The sequence below is a fragment of the Heterodontus francisci genome, chromosome 9 (genome assembly GCF_036365525.1).
Source record: "Heterodontus francisci isolate sHetFra1 chromosome 9, sHetFra1.hap1, whole genome shotgun sequence".
In the NCBI taxonomy this organism is placed as follows: Eukaryota; Metazoa; Chordata; class Chondrichthyes; order Heterodontiformes; family Heterodontidae; genus Heterodontus; species Heterodontus francisci.
The window spans coordinates 19,215,322-19,242,845 of record NC_090379.1 but is presented as its reverse complement, the minus strand read 5'-3'; the positions used below and the strand labels follow the sequence as shown (position 1 = coordinate 19,242,845).

Sequence of the window (27,524 nt, the reverse complement as noted above, 5' to 3'; positions counted from 1 at the left end):
AAGTCTATTCCTCAAAAAAAAGTAGATGCTAGCTCAATTAATAATTTGAAATCTGTCCAGAAAGAATGTTAGTGTTTTTATTTCAGATTTCCAGCATTTTTGGACAGAGTTGTTCGTTATTCTGCAATTAATATTCTCTCTGGATTAAGGCTTTGTCTTTTATTACAACTATTAGCACTCCCTTTGCCTTTGTTCCATGACGTCTTTGCCATTTAATCTCTCCTGCCCTCTGGTGGCGGTGAGAGGAGCCGGGGTATAAAAGGAGCGGAGAGCTAGGCTCGAGACCAGAAGCAGCGGCGTTGGCGGTCAGAGCGCTTTGTTCTGTTCAGTGGACCGACTTGACCAGCAAAAATTGAAGTGTGATGTCACAGGAGGGCTGGTAAGTGATTGGTAGGTATTTCTTTCCTGCTTCCGTGTCTCGTGTTTTTTCTTGTTTTTTTTTTGCTTTTAGCCATGTAATTTAAATCAGGCGATGTAATTACAGGTTAAGAGTACACTTAAATAGTTTTTTTTTCTTAAATACTGCAATCCAAATTAATTAATTAAATAGAATAGAGATGACTGAGCAGGCAATGTGTTGCAGCTGCAGTATGTGGGAGCTGGTGGACGCCGGTGTGATCTACGGTGACCACATCTGCAGCAAGTATTGGCTGCTCGAGGAACTTCGGCTCAGAGTTGATCAGCTGGAGTCCGAGATGCGGACACTGCGACACATCAGGGAGGGGGAGAGTTACTTAGACACTGTGTTTCAGGAGACAGTCACACCCCTTAGATCAATTACATCCAATCTGGACCGTGGTCAGGGACAGGAGGGTGTGACTGCGAATGAGGCAGGTATGGGGATCCAGAATTTAGCTTTGGAGGAGCCTCAGCCAGTGCCCTTATCCAACTGCTATGAGGTTCTTGCTCCCGGTGTGGACGAGGGCACAAGCTGCGGGGAGGATGAGCGAACTGACCACAGTACTGTGGTTCAGAGTGCCATTCAAGTGGCACTCAAAGAAAAGAGAAATGTAGTTGTATTAGGGGATAGCATAGTTAGGGGAATAGATACTGCTCTCTGCAGCAAAGATAGAGAGTCCCGAAGGCTGTGTTGCCTACCTGGTGCCAAGGTTAAGGACATCTCTTCTGGGCTGGAGAGGAACTTGGAGTGGGAGGGAAAAGATCCAGTTGTCGTGGTCCACGTAAGTACCAACGACATAGGTAGGACTAGAAAAGAGATCCTGCTAAGGCACAATGAGCAGCTCAGGGCCAAATTAAAAAGCAGAACCACAAAGGTAATAATCTCCGGATTACTACCTGAGCCACGTGCTAATTGGCGTAGGGTAAATAAGAATAGTGAGGTAAATGTGTGGCTCAAAGATTGGTGTGGGAGAAATGGATTCCAATTCATGGGACACTGGCACCAGTACTGGGGAAAGAGAGCTGTTCCGTTGAGATGGGCTTCATTTGAACCGTGCTGGGATCAGTGTCCTGGCGAATCGTATAACTAGGGTTGTAATTAAGGCTTTAAACTAAATAGTGGGGGGGGGGGGGGGGGGGTACAATTGAAAGGAAGTTTAAAAAGTCGAAAAGTAACGAGAGAGCAGAGGTGCAGGGTAGTGAAGGAACATACATTAATCAGAGAGTGACAGGAAGGGACAGAGAATACAAGCACAAAAGTACAGCAGAAATTAGAACCAGAGGTGGTAAAAATGGTAAAAAGTGAAAGCTTAAGGCTCTTTATCTGAATGCACGTAACATTTGTAACAAGATACATGAGCTGATGGCACAGATAGAAATCAGATACTGAGACATGGTTGCAGGATGACCAGGACTGGAATCTAAATGTTCAAGGATATTCAACGTTCTAGAACAATAGGCAGAAAGGAAAAGGAGGTGGGGTAGTTTTGCTATTAAAGCTAAAATAGCCTGTTCCCTGGTAGGTTCTGCAACATATTGCTAAGTAACAATCCCTGAGGCACTGTACAAATTCGTCTTCCATACAATCCTTTCCAATTTGATTTGTCCAGTCTATATGCAGATTAAAATCATCCATGATAATTGCAGTGCCCTTCTGACACATCTCCATTATTTCCTGATTACTATCTTATCTCAAACCAGTATCTTCAACTTAAATAAGGGCAATTACAGAGGTATGAAGAAAGAGTTATCTAAAGCGGGCTGGGAAGATAGACTACAAACGTTTATTCCAGTCAGAAGGAAGGACTCGAAGAGAACGATGAACCACCCGTGGATAACAAAGGAAGTTAAGGAGAGTATCAAATCAAAAGCAAAGGTGTACAATGCAGCGAAAACGAGTGGTAGGCCAGAGGATTGGGAAGTTTTTAGAAACCAGCAGCGGATGACTAAAAAACTAATAAAGAGGGAGAAAATTGATTGAGAGTAAATTGGCAAGAAATATAAAAACAAACAGTAAGAGCTTCTATGGGTACATTAAAAGGAAGAGAGTTGCTAAAGTGTGGGACCCTTAGAGGATGAGAATGGGGAATTAATAACAGGGAACAGGGAACAGGGAAATGGCAGATAATTTAAACCAATATTTTGCACCAGTCTTCACGGTGGAGGACACTATAAACATCCCAACAATAATAGATGAACAAGGTGTAAATGGGAGGGAGGAACTTGTAACAATCTCTATCATGAGGGAAAAGGTACCGGACAAACTGATGGGACTAAAGGCAGACAAGTCGCCAGGACCTGATGGCCTGCACCCAAGGGTTTTAAAAGAAGTGGCTGCAGAGATAGGAGGCCATTGGTCATAATATACCAAAACTCACAGGATTCTGGTAGGGTACCAGCGGATTGGAAAACCGCTAATGTGACACCCCTATTCAAGAAAGGAGGGATACAGAAAGCAGGAAACTATAGACCAATTAGCTTAACATCAGTCATTGGGAAAATGCTTGAGTGCATTATTAAGGAAGAAATAGCAGGACATTTAGAAAAACATAATGCGATCAGAGTAAACATGGTTTTATGAAAGGGAAATCATGCTTGACAAATTTGTTAGATTTCTTTGAGGATATAACAAGCAGAGTGGGTTGTGTATTTGTATTTTCAGAAGGCGTTTGATAAGGTGCCACATAAAAGGTTATTGCACAAAATAGGAGCTCAGGGTATTGGGGGTAATGTGTTGGCATGGATTAAGGATTGGCTAACACACAGAAGGCAGAGAGTCAGGATCAATTGGTCTTTTTCAGGTTGGAAAGCTGTAACCAGTGGGGTGCCACAAGGATCAGTCCTAAGGCCTCAGCTATTTACTTTCTACATTAATGACTTAGAGGAAGGGACAGAGTGTAGTGTATCCAAATTTGCTGACGATACAAAAATAGCTGGGAAGGCATGTTGTGATGAGGCCACAAAGAATCTGCAAAGGGATATAGATAGGTTAAGTGAGTGGGCAAAAATTTGGCAGATGGTGTTCAATGTGGGAAAGTGTGAGCTAATTCACTTTGGTAGGAAGAATAAAAAGGCAGATTATTATTTAAATGGAGAAATAATAATACTGCAGTGCAGAGGGATCTGGGTGTTCTTGTGCATGAAACACAAAAGGTTAGCATGCAGGTGCAGCAAGTAATTAGGAAGGCAAATGGAATTTTGGCCTTTATTGCTAGGGGGTTAGAGTTTAAAAATAGGGAAGTCCTGTTACAACTGTACAGTGTGTTGGTGAGGCCACACCTGGAGTACTGCGTAAAGTTTTGGTCCCCATATTTAAAGAAGGATATACTAGCATTGGAGAACAAAGAACAGTACAGCACTGGAACAGGCCATTCGGCCCTCCAAGCCTGCGCCGATCTTGATGCCTGTCTAAAATAAAACCTTCTGCACTTCCGGGGTCCATATCCCTCTATTCCCATCCTATTCATGTATTTGTCAAGGTGCCTCTTAAATGTCGCTATCGTACCTGCTTCCACCACCTCCCCAGGCAGCAAGTTCCAGGCACTCACCACCCTCTATTCAGAAAAGTTCAGAAAAGGTTCACTAGGCTGATTCCTGGGATGAAGGGGCTGTCTTATCATGCACGGCTAAACAGGTTAGGCCTTTATTCATTAGAGTTTAGAAGAATGAGAGGTGATCTTATAGAAACATATAAGATTTTAAGGGGGCTCGACAGGGCAGATGTTGAGAAGATGTTTCCACTGGTAGGGGAATCTCGAACTAGGGGACATAATTACAGAATAAGGGGGCACACATTTAAAACTGAGATGCGAAGGAATTTCTTCTCTCAGAGGGTGGTGAATCTCTGGAATTCTCTGCCTCAGAGAGTTGTGGAGGCTAGGACACTAAATGCATTTAAGGAGGAGGCAGATAGATTTTTGAAATCTCGGGCAGTCGAAGGTTAGGCAGAGCAGGCCCGAAAGAGAGGTTGAGGACTGGGACAGATCAGCCATGATCTTATTGAACAGCGGGGCAGGCTTGAGGAGCTGAATGACCTACTCCTGCTCCTATTTTTTATGTTCTGCCCTATCACATACCTTCCCTTTTGTTCTTCTCCCCACGCCCCTTTCACTTGCTCAAAGCCAGTTCTGATGAAAGGTCACAGACCTGAAATATCTCTCTCCACAGATGCTGCCAGACCTGCTGAGTATACCAGCACTTTCTGTTTTTATTACTTTGTTACCTACAGTCCTGCAATTGTAATTATAGTTGTCCTTAGCTGGTAAAATAAAAGACTTTCTAAGCTAATTAGTGAGTAGTTGCTTAGAAACATAGAAAGATTTACACAGGAGGCCATTCTTCTTTGGAGTTTTTTTTCCTTCTGGAAGTGAGAAAAATTCTTTAATTCAGAATGAAGGGACGAAGGTCAAAGCTACAACTTTAAGGCAGAAATGTTCATTAAAATAGGAAATGGAAAACAACAAGTGCAAATATTCAATGGCTCCAGATCTCCATGGTGCTAATGTAACAGGAAGCTGCTCAGGGGATTTGCCAGCCAATAAACTAATGGTGTGTTTGTGTGTTGCACATGTGGGGTGAAAAAGATTACTTCTACTGGTTCACTCCACTTGCAACAAGAAAGTGGCCCAGTGCACTGGACACAGGAAAGGTAAAGAAGAAATAAAAACAAAAAGTGCTGGAAATACTCAGCAGGTCTGGCAGCACCCGTGGAGAGAGAAGCAGAGTTAATGTTTCAGGTCAATGATCTTTCATCAGAATTTGAAACATTAATTCTGTTTCTTTTTCTATAAATGCTGCCTGATTTGCAAAGTGTTTCCAACATTTTATATCAGATTTCCAGCATCTGCATTATTTTGTTTTTCAATCAGTAGAGTGATAGCAGGAATCAGTAACAGTGCCATCAGGCAACACCTGCATATTGCTGAGCTGTTCACCAATGCTACGTTCGAGTTTCAGGGAAATCAACTCACTGCAATTTATGGTAAAGGTTGTGCTCCAGGTCTAGGAAGAGAGTAGAGGGAGAACCTGGTTTAGGTGTAAAGAGGGTGGGTATGGTGTGGTGTGGGGGTGTAGAACATGCTCCAGGACTAACAGTGAGGGGGGGGGCGGGTTGGATGGATGGGAGACCAGGATCCATCTTCCCATATGAATCACTTTCTCCCTCCCATCCACTCCCCCTTTAGACATGGATCACGTCCTCCACCCCCCTACCCCACTGTTCGCTTCGTGTTCCTTCTCCCCACCTCCAAGTTCCAGGTCTTCTCGCCCTGTCCCGTGCCCCAGACCTTTCCCCCCATCAAACCCCCAGAGCTTCTCTGGAGGAAATGTAGTTCAGTCTGCAGTCACAAATGAGGTGCACATGCATGGTTCTGGTGGAGCGCTGGATGGTCTTTGGGTTCAGCCCCCGTACAGGTCCGCATATGCAAAAGGACAGCTGAAATGCCTTGCAATTAATCACTCCGCATAATGTCAGACTTATTTAAAATTTTCCATTAGAATTAGAACATTACAGCGCAGTACAGGCCCTTTGGCCCTCGATGTTGCGCCGACCTGTGAAACCATCTGACCTACACTATTCCATTTTCATCCATATGTCTATCCAATGACCACTTAAATGCCCTTAAAGTTGGCGAGTCTACTACTGTTGCAGGCAGGGCGTTCCACGCCCCTACTACTCTCTGAGTAAAGAAACTACCTCTGACATCTGTCCTATATCTATCACCCCTCAACTTAAAGCTATGTCCCCTCGTGTTTGCCATCACCATCCGAGGAAAAAGACTCTCACTATCCACCCTATCTAACCCTCTGATTATCTTATATGTCTCTATTAAGTCACCTCTCCTCCTCCTTCTCTCCAACGAAAACAACCTCAAGTCCCTCAGCCTTTCCTCGTAAGACCTTCCCTCCATACCAGGCAACATCCTAGTAAATCTCCTCTGCACCCTTTCCAAAGCTTCCACATCCTTCCTATAATGCGGTGACCAGAACTGCACGCAATACTCCAGGTGCGGCCTCACCAGAGTTTTGTACAGCTGCAGCATGACCTCGTGGATCCGAAACTCGATCCCCCTACTAATAAAAGCTAACACACCATATGCCTTCTTAACAGCCCTATTAACCTGGGTAGCAACTTTCAGGGATTTATGTACCTGGACACCAAGATCTCTCTGCTCATCTACACTACCAAGAATATTCCCATTAGCCCAGTACTCTGCATTCCTGTTACTCCTTCCAAAGTGAATCACCTTACACTTTTCCGCATTAAACTCCATTTGCCATCTCTCAGCCCAGCTCTGCAGCCTATCTATGTCCCTCTGTACCCTACAACATCCTTCGGCACTATCCACAACTCCACCGACCTTCGTGTCATCCACAAATTTACTAACCCACCCTTCTACACCCTCATCCAGGTCATTTATAAAAATGACAAACAGCAGTGGCCCCAAAACAGATCCTTGCGGTACACCACTAGTAACTAAACTCCAGGATGAACATTTGCCATCAACCACCACCCTCTGTCTTCTTTCAGCTAGCCAATTTCTGATCCAAAGCTCTAAATCACCTTCAACCCCATACTAATATTGCATTAATGCAGTAACGATGATATATGTAGCAATATACCTTTTCAAAACAAAATCATGTCTACTACTTTAAGTATGTTTTGCCATTGCTGCGAATCAGGACACTAAAAGCAGGATTTTTCCATTACAGCCTTCTTTTGGCTTTCCTCAATAGTTTTTAAACACATTTTTTGCTCACAGCCAAACCTCGATTGAGGCAGGGGGTGGGGGCTAGTCAGAACTGCTGCGCATGCTTTTGGCCAGTAGAAGGTGCTCTAGGAGAGCAGTAATCAACTCTTCCTCCAATTCTTTCATTTTCCTTTTCATTTCCATTTGACATCCTGATGACAGGAAAGATCATCGACTTTGTCAGGTAGGTTATCTAAAGCCTTTTTTCCTCCTGCTTTTTGAAACTGTCATTAGCTTTCTATGCCAGCAAGCCTCTCTGCCTAATCAGAATATCACAACTTCTCTTTATAATGTGGGATTGGTGAGAATACATCAACACAACTTTACATATAAGCATACGTCCAAATGTTACTGTGCCCTTCCTTTTGCTTTGGCTACTCTCAAGAAAATTGGTTTCATAGAATAATGCAGCATAGAAGGAAGGCATTCAGCGCATTGTATCTGTGCTAGCTCTTTCATGGAGCTAACCAATTAATCCCACTATTTCTCCATAGCCCTTTTTTTTTTGAATGTTACTATTCATAGAAATCATTAGAAAGTTTATAGCACAAAAAGAAGTCACTTGGCCCATCGCACTAGTCGAAAAAGAAGAGCCATTCAGCCTAATCCCACTTTCCAGCATTTGGTCCGTAGCCTTACAAGTTACGGCACTTCAGGTGCACATCCAGGCACCTTTTAAATGAGATGGCAGTGAGTTCCAGACCCCCACCACCCTCTGGGTGAAAAAATTCTCCCTCATCTCCCCTCTAATCCTTCTGCCAAATCACTTTAAATCTGTGCCCTCTAGTCACTGACCTCTCTGCTAAAGAAGGTAAATAGGCCCTTCCATCTGCTCTATCCAGACCCCTCACAATTTTGCTCATCGCAATCAAATCTCCCCTCAGCCTCCTCTGTTCCAAGGAGAATAACCCCAGCCTATCCAATTGTTCCTCATAGCTGCAATTTTCTAGTCCTGTCAACATCCTTGTAAATCTCCTCTGTACCCTCTCCAGTGCAACTGCATCCATTCTATAACGAGGTGACCAGAACTTCACACAGTACTCAGGTTATGGCCTAACAAATGTTTTATATAGTTGCAGCATAGTGAATCTCTTTCCACCACCCTTTCTGGCAGTACATTCCAGATCACAACAAATTGGTGCGTAAAAATGTTTTCACGTCACCTATGGTTCTTTTGCCAATCTGTGTCCTCTGATACTCACCTTCCTGTGACTGAAAACAGTTTCTCCTTACTTACTCTATCAAACCCATTCATTATTTTAAATACCTCTATCAAATCTCCTCTCAACCTTCTCTGCTCTAAAGAGAACAACCCCAGCTTCTCTAGTCTCTCCACATGACTGAAATCCCTCACCCCTGGTACTATTCTATTAAATCTCCTCTGCACCCACTCCAAGGTCTTGACATCCTTCCTAAAGGGTGGCACCCAGAACTGGCCACCATACTGCAAAACCAGTGCTCTCCTTGAACCTTTGCAGGTTACAATCCTCATAAAAACTGCTGTAACTGGAAAACTACAGACACTTACCATTTTTTTGTTGTCCTCAATTGCCTGTTTCTTTTGGTCCTCCATTTGCTGTTGCAGTTTGCTGATCTGTAAAACACAAAATCCTTCAATTCCATCGACAAGAATTAACTTTTTTAGACCACTGGAAAATTTCAGTGACCCTTCAATTTTCATTCCCTTCTTGCGGGCAAGTTCTTCAAAATGGCATGACTTAGAATATGGCATGTTAATTCACAGACACCTTTGCCATCATGCCACCAAGATTATTTTAATTAATCAATGTAAGAAAGACTAGTGGGGAACATAAGAACAGGAATAGGCTATTCAGTCCTTGCAGCCTGCTCTGTCATTCAATTAGATCATGCTGATCTGCATCTCAATGCCATTTGCCCACCTTTGCCCCATATCCCTTGATACCCTTACCTAACAAAAATCTATCATTCCAGTTTTGAAGGCTCCATTTGTCCCATTTGGAGAAAGAGTTCCAGATTTCTACTATCCTTTGTGTGAAAAAATCCTGTATCCTGATTTCACTCCTGAATGGCTTACCCCTTTATGTCACTTTATTCTTGACTACCCCACCCAAAAAAATAGTTTTTTGCTTCTATCCCATCAAATCCTTTTAACATTGTAAACACCTCAATCATAACACTGCTCAATCTTCTATTCTCAAGGAAATGCAACCCATGTTTATGTAATCTAACCTCGTAATTTAACCTTCTAAGCCCCGGTATCATTCTGATGAAACTGTGTTGCACCCTCTTCAAGGTCAATCTATTGCTCCTGAGGTGTGGTGCCCAGAACTGAATGGGGTTTGACCAAGGGTCTATACAACTTAAGCATAACTTCCAGTCCTCTTAAGATAAAGGTCAACAATCTATTAGCCTTTTTGATTGCTTTTTGTACCTGTCGCATCTTTCTCTAGTTTCTTTTCTATCTCCCCTCATGCCCTCTCCAAGCTCATCTTGTCCATGAGACCCACCTGCTGCTCCCTTAACCCTGTTCCCACTAAACTGCTGACCACCCAATTTCCCTTCCTGGCTCCCAAGTTAGCTGATATTGTTAATGGTCTCCCCCCAGGATCTATCCCCCTCCCAATTAAATTTACTGTCATTACCCCTCTTCTCAAAGAACCAACATTTAACCTCTCTGTCCTTGCAAACTACACACCCATCTCCAACCTCTGTTTCCTCTCCAACATCCTTGAGCATGTAGTTGCCTCTCAAATCCGTGCCCATCTTTCCCAGGACTCCATGTTTGAATCCCTCCAATCAGGTTTCCACCCCTGCTACAGTACTGAAAAGGCTCATATCAAAATCACAAATTAAATCCTATGTGTCTGTGACAAAGATAAACTATCCCTCCTTATCCTTCTCAACCTATCTTCAGTCTTTAACACAGCTGACCACACCATCTTCCTCCAATGCCTTTCATACCCAGGTGGGACTGGGCTTGCCTGGTTCCATTCATATCTATCCAATCATAGCCAGAGAATTACCTACAATGGCTTCGCTTCCCAGTTCCGTACCGCTACTTCTGGTGTCCCCCAAGGATCTATTCTTGGCCCTTCACTATTTCTCATATACATGCAGCCCGTCAGCGATATCACCTGAAAACACGTCAATTTCCACATGTACACTTACAGCCAGCTCTACCGCACCACCACTGCTCTCGACCCCTCCAAGTGTTTCTAAGTTGTCAGAATGCTTGTCTTACATCCAGTACTGAATGAGCAGAAATTTCCTCTACCTAAATATTGAGAAGACCGATACCATTATTTTCAGTCTCTGCAACAAGCTCCATTCCCTAGCCACGAAATCCATCCCTCTCCCTGGCAACTATCTGAAGCTGAACCAGACTGTTCGCAACCTTGGTGTCATATCTAACCCCGAGATGTGCTTCCAACCACATATCCATGCCATCACTAAGTTTGCCTATATCCACCTTGGTAACATCGTCTTACTCCACCCTGCTTTAGCTCATCTGCTGCTGAAACTCTCACCCTTGCCATTGTTACTTCTAGTCTTGACTAGTCCGATGCACTCTTGGCCAGTCTTCCCACATTCTACCCACTGTAAACTTCAGATCATTGAAAACTCTGCTGCCCATGTCCTAACTCACATGAAGTTCCATTCATCCATCCCCCACCACCCCCCCCACCCCCCCGTGCTCACTGGCTTACATTGCCTCCCAGTTAAGCAATGCCTCAATTTTAAAATTCTCATCCTTTTTTTCAAATTGCTCCATGGCCTTGCCACTCCCTATCTCTGTAATCTTCTCCAGCCCTACAACCCTCCACGATATCTGCACTCCGCCAATTCTGGCTCTTGAGCATCCCCGATTTTAATTGCTCCACCACTGGTGGCTGTGCCTTCAGCTGCCAAGACCCTAAGCTCTGGAATTCCTTCCGTGCCCCCTTCCACCTGCCTACCTTTCTTTCCTCCTTTAAGATGTTCCTTAAAACCTACCTCTTTGGCCAAGCTTTTGGTCATCTACCCTAATATCTCCTTATGTGGCTTGGTGTCAAATTTTATTTGATAAAGTTCCAATGAAGTGCCTTGGGACTTTTTACCACATTAAAGGTGCTAAATAAGTACAAATTGTTGTTTTTGTCTTCTAGCTTTTAATGATTTGTGTATTTGGATTCCCAAATCTCTTTGCTCCTCGACAGTTCCTAGTTGCTCACCATATTGGAAATGCTCCAATTTATCTGTCGGGTCCAAAGTGGATAACCATACACCTGCCCTCATTGAACGCCGTCTACCATAATGTTTGTGCACTGTCATTAATCTATGTTCCTTTATAACTTTCTGCTCCCACCTGCAGTACTTACTGTCCTTCTAAACTAAGTCTACTTTTGGCTCATGCTATTGAACATTCAGCCTTTACATAGCTCTGTACATCTCACCAAAGCCTTTGACCTCGTCAGCAGACGTGGTCTCTTCAGACTACTAGAAAAGATCAGATGTCCACCAAAGCTACTAAGTATCATCACCTCATTCCATGACAATATGAAAGGCACAATTCAGCATAGCGGCGCCTCATCAGACCCCTTTCCTATCCTGATAGGCGTGAAACAGGGATGTGTTCTCGCACCTACACTGTTTGGGTTCTTCTTCTCCCTGCTGCTCTCACATGCGTTCAAGTCTTCAGAAGAAGGAATTTTCCTCCACACAAGATCAGGTGGCAGGTTGTTCAACCTTGCCCGTCTAAGAGCGAAGACCAAAGTACGGAAAGTCCTCATCAGGGAACTCCCCTTTGCTGACAATGCTGCATTAACATCTCACACAGAAGAATGTCTGCAGAGACTCATCGACAGGATTGTGGCTGCCTGCAACGGATTTGGCCTAACCATCAGCCTCAAGAAAACAAACATCATGGGACAGGACGTCAGAAATGCTACATCCATCAATATCAGCGACCATGCTCTGCAAGTGGTTCAAGAGTTCACCTACCTAGGCTCAACTATCACCAGTAACCTGTCTCTAGTTGCAGAAATCAACAAGCGCATGGGAAAGGCTTCCACTGCTATGTCCAGACTGGCCAAGAGAGTGCGGGAAAATGGCGCACTGACACGGAACACAAAAGTCTGAGTGTATCAAGCCTGTGTCCTCACTACCTTGCTCTACGGCAGCGAGGCCTGGACAACGTATGTCAGCCAAGAGCGACGTCTCAATTCATTCCATCTTCGCTGCCTCCGGAGAATACTTGGCATCAGGTGGCAGGACCGTATCTCCAACACAGAAGTCCTCGAGGCGGCCAACATCCCCAGCATATACACCCTACTAAGCCAGCAGCGCTTGAGATGGCTTGGCCATGTGAGCCGCATGGAAGATGGCTGAATCCCCAAGGACACATTGTACAGCGAGCTCGTCACTGGTATCAGACCCACAAGCCGTCCATGTCTCCGCTCTAAAGATGTCTGCAAATGCGACATGAAGTCCTGTGACATTGACTACAAGTTGTGGGATTCAGTTGCCAGTGATCGCCAGAGCTGGCGGGCAGCCATAAAGGCAGGGCTAAAGTGTGGCGAGTCAAGGAGACTTAGCAGTTGGCAGGAAAAAAGACAGAAGTGCAAGGGGAGAGCCAACTGTGTAACAGCCCCGACAACCAATTTCATCTGCAGCACCTGTGGAAGAGTCTGTCACTCTAGAATTGGCCTTTATAGCCACTCCAGGCGCTGCTTCACAAACCACTGACCACCTCCAGGCGCTTACCCATTGTCTCTCTAGACAAGGAGGCCGAAGAAGAAGAAGAAGGTTCACTCAGGTCAGGCACATTAGATGAAGCAGATCCGAGACTAAACCAGTCTGTTAACAATCTTGGTGTCATATTTGACCCCAAGATGAGCGTCCGACCACATACTCATGCCTATTTCCACCTCAATAACATTTCCCGACTTCACCCCTGTATCAGTTCATCTGCTACTGAAACCCTAAACATGCCTTTATTACCTCTAGACTTGACTATTCCAAAGTACCCCTGGCTGGTCCCCCATATTCTACCCTCCGTAAACTTGAGGTCATCCAAAACTCTGCTGCCAGAGTCTTAACTCGCACCTTAGTCCCACTCACCAACGCCCCATTTCTCGCTGACCTACATTGGCTCCCAGTCAAGCAACATCTTAGTTTTAAAATTCTCAGCATTGTTTTCAAGTCCCTCCATGTCCTCCCTATCTCTGTAACCTCCTCCAGCACCATAATCCTCTGAGATATCTGCACTCCTCTAATTCTGGCCTCTTCAGCATCCCTGATATTAATCGCTTCACCCTTCAGTTGCCAAGGCCCTAAGCTCTGGAATTCCCTCCCTGCAACTCTCTCCCTCTCTTTCCTCCTTTAATACACTCCTTAAAACCTGCCTCTTTGGCCAAGCTTTTGGTTATCTGACCTAATATCTCCTTATGTGGCTTGGCGTCATATTTTGCTTAAAATGCTGCTGTGAAGCACCTTGGAAAACTTTGTGAAATGTGCTAAATAAATCTAAGTTGTTGTTGTTATTGATAATCAGTGGCATTGAGTGTGATGCAGTAGGGTGACTTGAACATTCCATCTTACTGGGTTTCCCACAGATCTTCAGCTAACAGAAGAACCCTGCTGAAATGGAATCCCTCAGATTCTAAATGTCATCTCAACTCACAGAATTTGTCACAACATCATATATGTTCTCCAGCATATAGAACGATTTACCCCAGCTTGATTTATTCACTGGGAATTCCTGTCTTACGATTCCATGAATAATTTTTTCTACATGTGCCAACCTTAAGCACCATTTTAGCTTGTGAGGTTATGTCACATTGAAAGTTCTTGTTCCTTTTAATAATATATAACTATAGCACTAGATTGAGGGAAGAACTTACAAGAAAATAGGATTTTACTGAAAACATTGATGTCTGTTGTGACACAATTACTAATTGATCAAATGGTGTAGCATTTGATGCTTCAGTGGCTTGGCCACTTATGCTATAATGCAAGTGCACACCTGCAATTCCCCACATAATAAACTCCTGACCTGGACAAAGCAATCAATGATGTGCACCAAGCAAAGGCTTGGCCTGTCCCCAGAGGGATAAATTCACAAGTGGGTCACTCCAGGTTGCTCTCACAGTACCTAGCTACAGAGTGGCCTTAATGCAGGCCTCAAAGCAGACCTTTCTGTTGGTAAAATGACCGAGTGTCCTGGAGAGTGGTGATAAAAATGGGGAGAGAAGTAAATATATTTTAAACAATATTAAATTTTAAAATACTCAAGAAAATATTCAAGATTATTACCATTGCCTCTTTCTCCAAGTCCTGTTTCTTTAAATATGAGATCACTTCCATTGCATCCCTCTCTACTTGAAACCGATCGTTCATTAAAGTTTCATTGGTTCTGGCAAGCGTTCGTGCTGTGTCACGGTATTCCACTCGAGATTTCTCAATCACATTCAGTCTTGATTCCCACAAAGCAGCATTTGCCATTGCCTTCTCTGCACCTGATTCCATAGTCATTTTTGCTTCAAGCTTTTCATCCTTATTTCCTTTTCTAAATAGATAAACAAATATTTTTGAAAGCGCAACTTTAAAAGAAAAACAAGCTAACAGTTTTCTGAGTGAATCTCTTATTCCAGGAGCTCTTGCTCCCTTCTAGATCAGCTGGAAAGGTGCACCCACCATGTCTGTCAATGTCTCACAATTCCCAGGAAACAGGAATGATAGGTAGTTGGGAATGCATGAGTGCATTTTGCACAACATGTCCAAGTGCAAGTGCCAAGCAAAGTAGCAAGAATGCTGGATAAAAATAGAAAATGCTGGAAATGTTTAGCACATCAGGCAAATCTGTGGAGAGAGAAACAGAGTTAACGTTTCAGGCCGAATTTTCAAATGGCCGTGGACGTGGACCTACAATTTCCAACCATGTTTCCACTTCTGGGCCATTTTCGTTTCGGGAGGATTGGGAGTTGGGGGGGTTGGTGGCGGTGGTGGGGGCTGGTGATGACAGATACCTGCCTGCAAGCACTGGGAAACCTATTAGGTCAATTAAAGGGCCTATTAAGATCACTCTCCACATGCAAACTGGGCCAAAACACAGCCAAGGGATGGAGGCAGGAGGCAGCTTCCTGGCAGGGAGGGAGAGGGGAGCAGCTTGGGAAACTCCCAATCTTTTCTCCACACCCGCCATCAGCCATCTTAAGGCCTCCTCTGTTTCTCCTACCCATATCGGCAGAGCCCACCTCTGATGAAGGGGTTGCTGATCTATCAGTGCTGGAGGGCCTCCAATTGGCCCTCCAGCTATGGGAACCCACCTGCTGTCCTTAATTGGAACGGTTAGCGCACAAATTGGACTGCTTGTCAAAAATCTCATCAGGCAGGTCTGATGTCAGGGTCCCAACCTCATAACAAGCATTCAGCCCATTAACTCTGTTTTGCTCTCTCCACAAAAACTGCTCAGTATTTCCAGCATTTTCTGTTTTTATCCAGATTTCCAGTATCTGTAGCATTTTGCTTTTTTTTTTAGCAAGAATGCTGCCCTGTTTTAAATAATGGAAAATTATGTCATAAACGGAGGTATTTTTCTCACCAGTTTTCTCCCTTCTTTGGACAGGCTAGTTGATTATTGAGGGCATTTTAGTTAAATCCATAACCAACATCTATGTGTATATTTTTACCAGGGAGGTAAAGATTGATGGTATACTCTTCAGACTGTCTTTGGGCAGTAATTATGATTTTTCTAAATTATTCCCCCCAACATTATGGGCTGGATTTTGTACAGGAGGCAGGGCTCCCGTCGCTAAGCCAAGAAGGTGGAGGCAACTCACCTCTGCATTTTTTCAGCCCCCCCCCCCAAAACCTGGTCCTTTGGGGTCAAAGTTTAAGGAGGCAGCTCCAAGAGCCACCGACCAATCACAGGGACAGCAGCTCAGCAGTATCAGCGGCGCCACTGGGAGTAGTGGCCACTGCCGATACTGCAGAGGCCTCGGACCCAGGCTCAGCCGTGCAACCCTGAAGTAGGAGCATGGTTTGGAGGCCTTGCAAAACCTAATCTGAGTGCTCACAGCTACTATTGGCTATGATTTCATTTGTGAAAGACTAGGAGCAGTTGTCCAATCTTTCATCTAACGAATATATATGGCACAGGAGAAATCCCTAGTGAGAGAAAAGGGCATAAAACAGATTTCTAAAAAAAAAGGAATTAAATGTTATCCTCATTCTTCTTTGGCCTCCTGATCTCGAGAGACAATGGGTAAGCGCCTGGAGGTGGTCAGTGGTGTGTGGAGCAGCGCCTGAAGTGGCTATAAAGGCCAATTCCAGAGTGACAGGCTCTTCCACAGGTGCTGCAGAAAAATTTGTTTGTCGGGGCTGTTACACAGTTGGATCTCCCCTTGCGCCTCTGTCTTTTTTCCTGCCAACTACTAAGTCTCTTCGACTCGCCACACATTAGCCCCGCCTTTATGGCTGCCCGCCAGCTCTGGCGAACGCTGGCAACTGACTCCTACGACTTGTGATCAATGTCACAGGATTTCATGTCACGTTTGCAGACGTCTTTAAAGCGGAGACATGGACGGCCGGTGGGTCTGATACCAGTGGCGAGCTCGCTGTACAATGTGTCTTTGGGGATCCTGCCATCTTCCATGCGGCTCACATGGCCAAGCCATCTCAAGCACCGCTGACTCAGTAGTGTGTATAAGCTGGGGATGTTGGCCGCCTCGAGGACTTCTGTGTTGGAGATACGGTCCTGCCACCTGATGCCAAGTATTCTCCGGAGGCAGCGAAGATGGAATGAATTGAGACGTCGCTCTTGGCTGACATATGTTGTCCAGGCCTCGCTGCCATAGAGCAAGGTACTGAGGACACAGGCTTGATACACTCGGACTTTTGTGTTCCGTGTCAGTGCGCCATTTTCCCACACTCTCTTGGCCAGTCTGGACATAGCAGTGGAAGCCTTTCCCATGCGCTTGTTGATTTCTGCAACTAGAGACAGGTTACTGGTGATAGTTGAGCCTAGGTAGGTGAACTCTTGAACCACTTCCAGACTATTGATGGATGGAGCATTTCTGACCTCCTGTCCCATGATGTTCGTTTTCTTGAGGATGATGGTTAGGCCAAATTCATTGCAGGCAGCCGCAATCCTGTCCATGGGTCTCTGCAGACACTTCAGTGTGGGATGTTAATGCAGCTTCGTCAGCAAACAAGAATAAAAGCAAAATACTGCGGATGCTGGAAATCTGAAATAAAAACAAGAAATGCTGGAACTTCGGAATTCCGAAGAACTTCGGGTCAGTTCCGAAGAAGGGTCACTGACCCGACACGCTAACTCTGCTTCTCTTTCCACAGATGCTGCCAGACCTGCTGAATGGTTCCAGCATTTCTTGTCAGCAAACAAGAGTTCCCTGATGAGGACCTTCCATACTTTAGTCTTCACACTTAGACGGGCAAGGTTGAACAACCTGCCATCTGATCTTGTGTGGAGGAAAATTCCTTCTTCTGAAGACTTGAACGCATGAGAGAGCAGCAGGGAGAAGAAGATCCCAAACAGTGTAGGCACAAGAGCACAGCCCTGTTTCACACCACTCAGGATAGGAAAGGGGTCTGATGAGGTGCCGCTATGCTGGATTGTGCCTTTCATATTGTCATGGAATGAGGTGATGATACTTAGCTTTGGTGGACATCCGATCTTTGCTAGTAGTCTGACGAGACCATGTCTGCTGACGAAATCAAAGGCTTTGGTGAGATCAATGAAAGGAAAGTAGAGGGGCATCTGTTGTTCGCCGCATTTCTTCTGTGGCTGGTGATGCAGTAAACCAACAGAAGATGTTCAGTTGCTTGACACAGGATCAATGCAATAATAATGTGACTGTATGCTGTAACTTAAACTGGTAGGTACTCTTCCAAATAACCTGACCTTCCTTTTACCTTATGCTAGTTGCCATGTTTTTTGCTGGAACTGTGTAAATAATTGGTTAGACCACAACTTGAGTACTGTGTGCAGTTCTGGTCATGTCATTACAGAAAAGATGTAATTGCACGAGAGAGGTGATTTACCAGGATGTTGCTGGGACTGGAAAAATGCAGCTATGAGGAAAGATGTACAAAATTGTGAGGGACCTGGATAGAGCGGAGGTGAAGATCCTATTTACTTTTGCAGACAGGTCAGTGACTAGGGAGCATAGATGTAAAGTGATTGGTAAAAAGATTAGAGGGGAGATGAGGAAAAATGTTTTCAACAGAGGGTGGGATTAGACTGGGTGGCCGTAAACTTTCTATGATTCTATGTTTCTACAGCACACAATCTTTGTAACAATAAAAATACAAATTAATCATAGTCTTTCATATAAATATGTAAAAATAACAATATTACTTATCGTAACACAACCAATGTGACAAAGGGCTATGCTCCAACTGTTAACCTGTCTTTTCGCTTTATAGATGCAGACCAACATGCTACCTACTCCCAGGTATTTGCAGAGAATTGGGTGGAGAGGGGTGGTGTTTCTGTTTATCCTTTGTCCTGCAATAATAATCTTTTTTTTAAATAATGATCTGAACGCTTCTTCATGAACTGGTGTGAGTGCAGAGAACAAAAATGAGACATAACGTAGAAAGGGGCAAATTTTAAAATTAGGTTTAAAACTGTACAAAGTTAATAAAAACGAAGGCAGATTACCCCTTTCCTTTCTTCTTCGACATGGCGACGTGCAGTGAGCTTCAGAGTTGTTGTGCTGTGAGGATTTCTGCTGTGGAGAGTCTCCAGTCCCTCTCACTGGGAAATAAACCCTTTGCTTATTGCCCCAGGAAACGGCCTGCACAATGTTTCGCTGCTGAAGGGGCGATGGTGTCGAAAACTGTCAGATAATCCTCAGAGGTTCTAAGTACAATGTTACCTTTTTTTAGTCGCTATTGGACGCAGCAAATTTAAAGATTCTTTTCCTCCCTACTTTTGACTACATTGAGTTTCTAAAGGTGGCCACAGTCCATGACATAAAATGATGGAAGGAACCTCAAGTTGCTATTGATTTGACAAATAAATCTCTGAGTCCTTTCTTTTGTTTCTAGTTATGCACAAAAATGAAAAATTTTTTAAAAATTGATTGATGGTTAAAAGAAAGGGTTGATAAAAAAAAGGAGACTGGCTCGATGTGCGTCCACCGAATGACTCGCCGGCCGAGCGTCCGTTACCATGGAAACGCGGGGCCGCTGGGGGCGGGGACATGTCGGATGACGTCAACGCAACTCGCGCGTGACGTTTACACAAGTCGCGCATGACGAAGGCGTTTTCAGCTGGCGGAGGCGGCGGCAGCGGGTGCCGGCAGTTTGGTGGCAGGGGTGCAAGATCAGAGGAGCTTTAACCAGTGGTAAGTGTCATCTGATCGTTCTCAGGGAGTCTTGCTATTGATCTGAGTCGTGTTTAAGTGCAGCTGTACTAAAGTGAGGAGAAGGTTGGTCGGATGGGCAGGAGTTGGTAAGAGCTGATCTCCTGTCACTATAGTTGGTTACTGGCTGCGTAGTGACTGGACTGGAAGTTTCTGCCTGGAGGGGGAGAAAGGTTCCTGTCTCTCACTGCCACAAGTGTCAGGCTCTTATATCCACGCCAGTGGCTGTGCCACACAAGTCCAGACCAAGACTGTGCAACCTGGGGAGATAAGGCTGCTGCCCCTTTATGGGGTTTGATTCCTCTTGTCACTTTCTCGATTAATCATTTAGTTTAAAAGTTTTAACCTAGTGTTTGCAGTCTGCCTCACTCAGCACTTTCCCCCAGCAATTCTCTCCTGCTGTCTATTCTGATTAACTGTTTTATTCAGAGGAGGAATAAACACAATCTTATGTACCAACCGGTAATATGGGAGCATATATTTAAAATTGTCAACAGAAGTAGGAAGGGAGAAGTTAGTTTTCTTAAATATGCAGAAGATTGTTGTTGTCCTGTCAGACATCATAATGGCCTTTCAAAATGGACAAGGGTATGAAAAAGAAAATAAAGGGCAAAGGAATTGAGCAAAGTGGATAATTCTTCCAAAGCTGGCATCTGGGACTGACTACTCTGGTGGTATGTGGAAAATAAATTTTCATGGTTAGGATGGGAGAAGGATGGGCAGAATGGAAGAAGGTTTTGTGTGCAGTTGCTCACTCAGATGTGTCATTTACAACATGAACACAAGAGCATTTTGATCCTGTTGAAGTATTTCATTTCTTTTCTCCCTGGAGACACATTATTGCTAGTTTTGGAAGGAATGCGGCCCCAATAATCTAAGTGCAATTTTTTACTTCACTTCTCTTTCACGATAGTGTTGCTTTATGTATTTTAAAAATATCCTTTTATTTGCATTTTCAAACAGTGCATCAAAGCTTTCCATGTGGTTCAGTGATGGTGACTTATGCTGATAGCTGACCTGTGTAGTCCTCTTTGTCCCTGTCTCAGCTCATCTGCTGCTGAAACCCTCATTCATGCCTTCGTTACCTTGACTATTCCAACGCATTCCTGGCAGGTCTCCCAAATTCTACTCTCTGTAACCTTGAGGTCATCCAAAACTCTGCTGCCCATGTCTTAACTCGCAAGTTCCTTTCCCTTATCACCCCTGTGCTTGCTGGCCTACATTGGCTCCTGGTCAAGCAACATCTGAATTTTAAAATTCTCATCCTTGGCCTCGCCCTTCCCTATCTCTGTAATCTCCTCCAGCCCCACAACCCTCCTAGATATTTGTGCTGATCTAATTCTGGTCTCTTGTGCATCCCTGATTTTAATTGCTGCACCATTGGTGGCTGCACCTTCAGTTGCCTAGCCCCAAGCTCTGGAATACCCTCCTTACACCTCTCTGCATTTCCACCTTGCTTTCTTCCATTAAGAAACTTCTTAAAACCTAACTTTTTGACCAAGTTTTCGGTCATCTGACCTAATATTCCTTTTGTGGCTCAGTGTCTTACTTTGTTTTATAATCCCCCTGTGAAGCACCTTGGGATGTTTTGTCATGTTAAAGGCGCTACATAAATATAAATTGTTGTTGTAGTTCTTCATCCAGAATGTGAGTGTTGGCTAGTTAGTTGATCGTAGGGGAACCATAACTCAGCCTGATACTGCCTCGTTTGATCTCCATGATTATTCCACGAAGATCACTTGATAAACATTGGAAGGAACCATAACTTGTTTATTATCCAAAACCTCTACTCTTAGCCACTGTCTGTGCTAAAATCAGATAACTCAGCACAGGCCATAAATCAAACCTGGGAGCAGGATTGGGACCTACATTGATTTCTCTAACAATTTAGTGTATTGTTAACATTCACTATCTAAGATCACGTGATTGAGGTACTAGAGGAGTCTTCAGGAGATGAAGGGAAAGAGCTTTTATTTTAGATGTACTAAAGGATTTTCTAGATAATGGGAAACTTATTTACTCTATTGTGCTTTGTTTAGCTGTGACTCTTATTGATGCTATGCAGTAGTCCATTGTTTTCCTTTTAAAATTGCCTCCTAGGGCTCTCCCAATGGCTTTGAGTAAATGAATTTGTTTAATATGAAAGAAAAAGAACAATTTGCATTTCTTTAGCGCCTTTCAAAACCTCGGGACACTCCAGAATGCATTATAGGTAATGAAACGTTTTGAATTCACTCTTGTAATGTTGGAATTGCAGCAGCCAATTTGCACACAGCAAGCTCCCAAACACAGCAATGTGATAATGAATAAATAATCTAATTTAGTGATGTTGATTTGAGGCATAAATATTCACCAGGACGCCAGTACGGACTCCCCATAGGATCTTTTGCATCCATCTGAGACAGCAGAAGGGTTCATGTCTCATCCAAAAAATAGCACTCCCAATAGTGCGCACTCCCTCAGTATTGCACTGGACTGTTATCCTGGATTTTTGTGCTCAAGTCTCTGGAGTGGGACTTGAACTCACAACCTTTTGACACCAAGACAAAAGTGCTACTAACTGAGCCATGGCTGACACTTAGTATGTTACTTAGTTGTATAGAATCACATAAACAGAATCACAGAATTGTTACAGTGCAGAAGGAGGCCAATCGGCCCGTGGTGTCTGCACCGGCTCTCCAAAAGAGCGGTTTACTCAGTTCCATTCCCCCGTAACCCTGCACATTCTTCCTTTTCATGTAACAGTCTAATTCCCTTTTGAATGCTTCAATTGAACCTGTCTCCACCACACTCACAGGCAGTGCATTAACCACTTAACCACTCTCTGCATGAAAAAGTTTTTCCTCATGTCGCTTTTGCTTTTCTTACCAAATACTTTAAATCTGTAGCAGAGCAGAAAGGTTGCAGGTTTGGCCCCAAATCACTTGCAATTTAGCTGATGTCTGGGAAGATACAACTGTTGGCTTCTGTCCCCAGGCTAGAAAGGGAAAAAGAGGGCATGGTTTCCATTCCTGTTCACTATCTAATGAGATCTGTTGGAAGTGATGTCATAATCAGGCATACCAAGCTATGCTCCTCTCACTGGGGAGGTGGTGGCATACTGGTATTGTCACTGGACTAGTAACCCAGAGACCCAGGTATTGCTCTGGGGACATGGGTTCGAATCCCACCACAGCAGAAGGTGGAATTTGAATTCAATTAATAAATCTGGAATTCAAAGCTATTCTAATGATGGCCATGAAACCATTGTTGATTGTTGTAAAAACCCATCTGGTTCACTAATGTCCTTCTGAAATCTGCTGGCCTACATGTGACTCCAGATCCACAGCAAATGTGGTTGATTCTTACTTTCTTTTCCCCACCCTCCCTTTATATTCTTGCTGGAGTGAATCATATAGTTTGCAACACAAATGAGGCCATTTGGCTCATCATGCTGTGCTGGCTCTTTGAAAGAACTGATGTGCTTAGTTCCTAGGTTGCAGCTTTTTGTCCGTAACCCCGTAATTTCCTCAACCTCAAGTACCTTTCCAACTCCCTGTTTTATGTTATTTATGGAATCAGCTTCCACCACCTTTTTACATACAACATTCCAGACAGGGATAGGCACCAAATGTTTTGCACCATGGACATTTGGCAAAATTATTGACTCAGCTGTGGATATGGGGGCAATTAATCTGTAGACAAAGTGTATAGCCAACCTAATGTCAATTGATATCCATACTTAATCACAACAGGGAAAAAATGGTCAACTATCCACCTGGCTGTCAGTGGTGTGAAAGTGGAAATATCAAAACGTTCACATATTCACAGCTCACGTAAAATAATCTGCAAGAGTTTAACTACAGCTCATAAGACCTTCAGCAACACAATGCACTTGCTTCATATGGAATAAAAAGTATTTATTGCAATGTAATGCACAAATTATTCATTACTCAACTCCAAGAAAATGGACTGTCAGCCACATTAAAGACATTAGAGAGCATATTCTTGCTTTGTGTCATTTAAGTGAGATTACATTTTTTGATCAAGGTCTTTTTAAACATAGATGTCCTAAACATTGCAGGCTACTAAAATGCATTTTACAGCAGCACTTTAGCCTCAGTAGCAACTGAAAAATTTGACTACGTTTCCACGGTACCGACAATTTAACTAAAACAATACTTAAAGGTCAAAACAAGAAATGCTGGAAATACTCAGCAGGTCTGGCAGCATCTGTGGAGAGAGAAGCAGAGTTAACATTTCAGGTCAGTGACCCTTCATCAGAACTGGCAGAGGCTAGAAATGTAATAGGTTTTAAGCAAGTAAAGCGGGGTGGGGCAAGAGATAACGAAAGTGAAAGTGTTGATAGGACAAGGTCACAGAGAATAACTGACCAGAAGGTCATGGAGCAAAGGCAAACGGTATGTTAATGGTGTGCTGAAAGACAAAGCATTAGTAAAGAGAGGGTGTTAATTGACAGAAAACTGAACAGCCTGGCCCCAAGCACAAACATGTAAAAAAAAAAAAGTGGGTAGGTACAGTAGAAATAAACTAAAATAAAATAAACACATAAAAAAGAAAAAATGACTAAAAATAAAAAGGGGGGCCTGTTATGCTCTGAAATTATTGAACTCAGTGTTCAGTCCGGCAGGCTATGGCGTGCCTACTCGGTAAATGAGGTGCTATTCCTCGAGCTTGCGTTGATGTTCACTGGACCATGGTCCATCTCCGATATTTCCCTTCCCTTCCTCGACTTCTCTGTTTCTATCTCTGGGGATAGGCTGTCTATTAATATTCATTATTAGCCCACCGACTCCCACAGCTACCTCAACTACACTTCTTCACACCCGTAAAAGTAGTTGAATTATACAGTGGCCACACCAAGATACGGCTCTCTGGCTGGAATGCACTCATCGTATTCTTTTTTTCTGCAAAAATAACGGCTACCTCAAGAACTAAGCCTGTATGAACTGTGTAGAAAGAATATGTCTTCAATGTGTAATTGGATTGTATGTTTTAGGGATAATCCCATTCCCTCACCTACATATCTGAGAATGAAGTTTGCAATGCCCAATTGGTGCCAGAGACATCACAGTTCCTTCGGCCAAGTGATAGTAGATGTCTAGCGGCGCTCACTGATTCTGCCCCCCACCCCTCCGGGGGCAGTGTGCCGATACATGCTCCGCGAGTTGCGCTAGTCCCCGATCTTCTGGCTGGGAACCGTTCCTTTACCTTGAGGAAGTAGGGCGGCACATTGGCGCAGTGGTTAGCACCGCAGCCTCACAGCTCCAGGGACCCGGGTTCGATTCTGGGTACTGCCTGTTTGGAGTTTGCAAGTTCTCCCTGTGACTGCGTGGGTTTTCTCCGGGTGCTCCGGTTTCCTCCCATAAGCCAAAAGACTTGCAGGTTGGTAGGTAAATTGGCCATTATAAATTGCCCCTAGTATAGGTAGGTGGTAGGGAAATATAGGAACAGGTGGGGATGTGGTAGGAATATGGGTTTAGTGTAGGATTAGTATAAATGGGTGGTTGATGGTCGGCACAGACTCGGTGGGCTGAAGGGCCTGTTTCAGTGCTGTATCTCTAAAACTAAAGCTGATGACTTTGGCGTATTGTCTGAAGCATTGGCGGCACATGTTTAGGCCGCACCTCCAGATCAGGCTGTGTCGATTCACAGAGACTTGTTTGGAAGGGGGAGGAGGGAAGAAAGACAGCGAGATGTGCAGTTGAATGGGAGGTAGCATTGGGAACCTCCATCCGACTGGACAGAAATCAACACCACGAGTGCCCTCTTTATTAGGCTTGGAGCAAGACATTTAGAGTTACCACAGACCTCCAAAAGTTCTTTTTACCACAGACACGCTGCTGACCTCTGGTTCCAGATCTCAACAACTGAATGGAAAACATTTCTCCTCATCTCCCCTCTCGATCTCTTTCCAATGATTTTAAATCTGTGACCTCTAGTTATTGACCCATTCAACGGAGGGAATAGTTTTTCCCTATTCACTCTTATCAAAATCTCTCATCATCTTGAAATTACAGACCAGTTAACCTGACATCTGTAGTGGGCAAGTTGCTGGAGTCTATAATCAAGGATAGGGTGACTGAAGACCTCGAAAAATTTCAGTTAATCAGGGACAGCCAGCATGGATTCATGACTGGAAGGTCATGTCTGACAAATCTCATTGAATTTTTTGAAGAGGTGACTGAGGTAGCGGACAGGGGAATTATTGATTAGAGATACAGCACTGAAACAGGCCCTTCGGCCCACCGAGTCTGTGCCGAACATCAACCACCCATTTATACTAATCCTACACTAATCCCATATTCCTACCAAACATCCCCACCTGTCCCTATATTTCCCTACCACCTACCTATACTAGTGACAATTTATAATGGCCAATTTACCTATCAACCTGCAAGTCTTTTGGCTTGTGGGAGGAAACCGGAGCACCCGGAGAAAACCCACGCAGACACAGGGAGAACTTGCAAACTCCACACAGGCAGTACCCGGAATCGAACCCGGGTCCCTGGAGCTGTGAGGCTGCGGTGCTAACCACTGCGCCACTGTGCCGCTGTGTCTATGGATGTTATTTATATGGACTTTCGGAAGTCATTTGATAAAGTCTCACATAAGAGACTGTTAACTGAGGTAGAAGCCCATGGAGTTGAGGGCAAATTATTGACATGGTTAGGAAGTTGGTTGAATGGTAGGCGACAGAGAGTGGGGATAATAGGTAAGTACTCTGATTGGCAGGATGTGACTAGTGGTGTCCCACAGGGATTTGTGTTGGGGGCTCATTTATTCATATTATTCATTAACGACTTGGATAATGGCATAGTAAGTCATATATCCAAATTTGCTGATAATACAAAGTTAGGCGGCATTGTAGACAGTCTAGATGATCGCATAAAATTGCAAGGAGGTGTTGACAGACTAGGTGATAAGGTTCCCCACGGTAGGCTATTGCAGAAAATACAGAAGTATGGGGTTGAAGGTGATTTAGAGCTTTGGATCAGAAATTGGCTAGCTGAAAGAAGACAGAGGGTGGTGGTTGATGGCAAATGTTCATCCTGGAGTTTAGTTACTAGTGGTGTACCGCAAGGATCAGTTTTGGGGCCACTGCTGTTTGTCATTTTTATAAATGACCTGGATGAGGGTGTAGAAGGGTGGGTTAGTAAATTTGTGGATGACACGAAGGTCGGTGGAGTTGTGGATAGTGCCGAAGGATGTTGTAGGGTACAGAGGGACATAGATAGGCTGCAGAGCTGGGCTGAGAGATGGCAAATGGAGTTTAATGCGGAAAAGTGTAAGGTGATTCACTTTTGGAAGGAGTAACAGGAATGCAGAGTACTGGGCTAATGGGAAGATTCTTGGTAGTGTAGATGAGCAGAGGGATCTTGGTGTCCAGGTACATAACCTGGGTAGCAACTTTCAGGGATTTAATAGGGCTGTTAAGAAGGCATATGGTGTGTTACCTTTTATTAGTAGGGGGATCGAGTTTCGGAGCCACGAAGTCATGCTGCAGCTGTACAAAACTCTGGTGAGGCCGCACCTGGAGTATTGCGTGCAGTTCTGGTCACCGCATTATAGGAAGGATGTGGAAACTTTGGAAAGGGTGCAGAGGAGATTTACTAGGATGTTGCCTGGTATGGAGGGAAGGTCTTACGAGGAAAGGCTGAGGGACTTGAGGTTGTTTTCGTTGGAGAGAAGGAGGAGGAGAGGTGACTTAATAGAGACATATAAGATAATCAGAGGGTTAGATAGGGTGGATAGTGAGAGTCTTTTTCCTCGGATGGTGATGGCAAACACGAGAGGACATAGCTTTAAGTTGAGGGGTGATAGATATAGGACAGATGTCAGAGGTAGTTTCTTTACTCAGAGTAGTAGGGGCGTGGAACGCCCTGCCTGCAGCAGTAGTAGACTCGCCAACTTTAAGGGCATTTAAGTGGTCATTGGATAGACATATGGATGAAAATGGAATAGTGTAGGTCAGATGGTTTCACAGGTCGGCGCAACATCGAGGGCCAAAGGGCCTGTACTG

At 44.2% G+C, this 27,524-nt stretch overlaps 2 protein-coding genes across 6 annotated transcripts in view; one reads left to right on the top strand and one right to left on the bottom strand.

The window, feature by feature from the left end:
* The window catches only part of LOC137373611 (basal body-orientation factor 1-like), a 75,077-nt gene extending 55,793 nt beyond the window's left edge, over positions 1-19,284 (bottom strand). For both annotated transcript variants that reach the window (XM_068038640.1, XM_068038641.1), the window contains exons 1-3: positions 18,796-19,284; positions 14,424-14,676; positions 8,677-8,742 (exon numbers count right to left, since the gene is read on the bottom strand). In XM_068038640.1, coding sequence (XP_067894741.1) covers positions 8,677-8,742; positions 14,424-14,676; positions 18,796-18,818 — 342 coding nt within the window. In that variant the 5' untranslated portion in view covers positions 18,819-19,284. The remainder of the gene's footprint in view (positions 1-8,676; positions 8,743-14,423; positions 14,677-18,795) is intronic.
* A 93-nt stretch (positions 19,285-19,377) lies between these two features.
* Positions 19,378-27,524, top strand: part of entpd5a (ectonucleoside triphosphate diphosphohydrolase 5a) — a 45,113-nt gene continuing 36,966 nt past the window's right edge. For 2 of the 4 annotated variants that reach the window (XM_068038645.1, XM_068038642.1), the window contains exon 1: positions 19,378-19,483. The gene's annotated coding sequence lies outside the window, so the exon portion shown is untranslated. The remainder of the gene's footprint in view (positions 19,484-27,524) is intronic. The other 2 variants (XM_068038643.1, XM_068038644.1) reach the window with 2 other exon arrangements.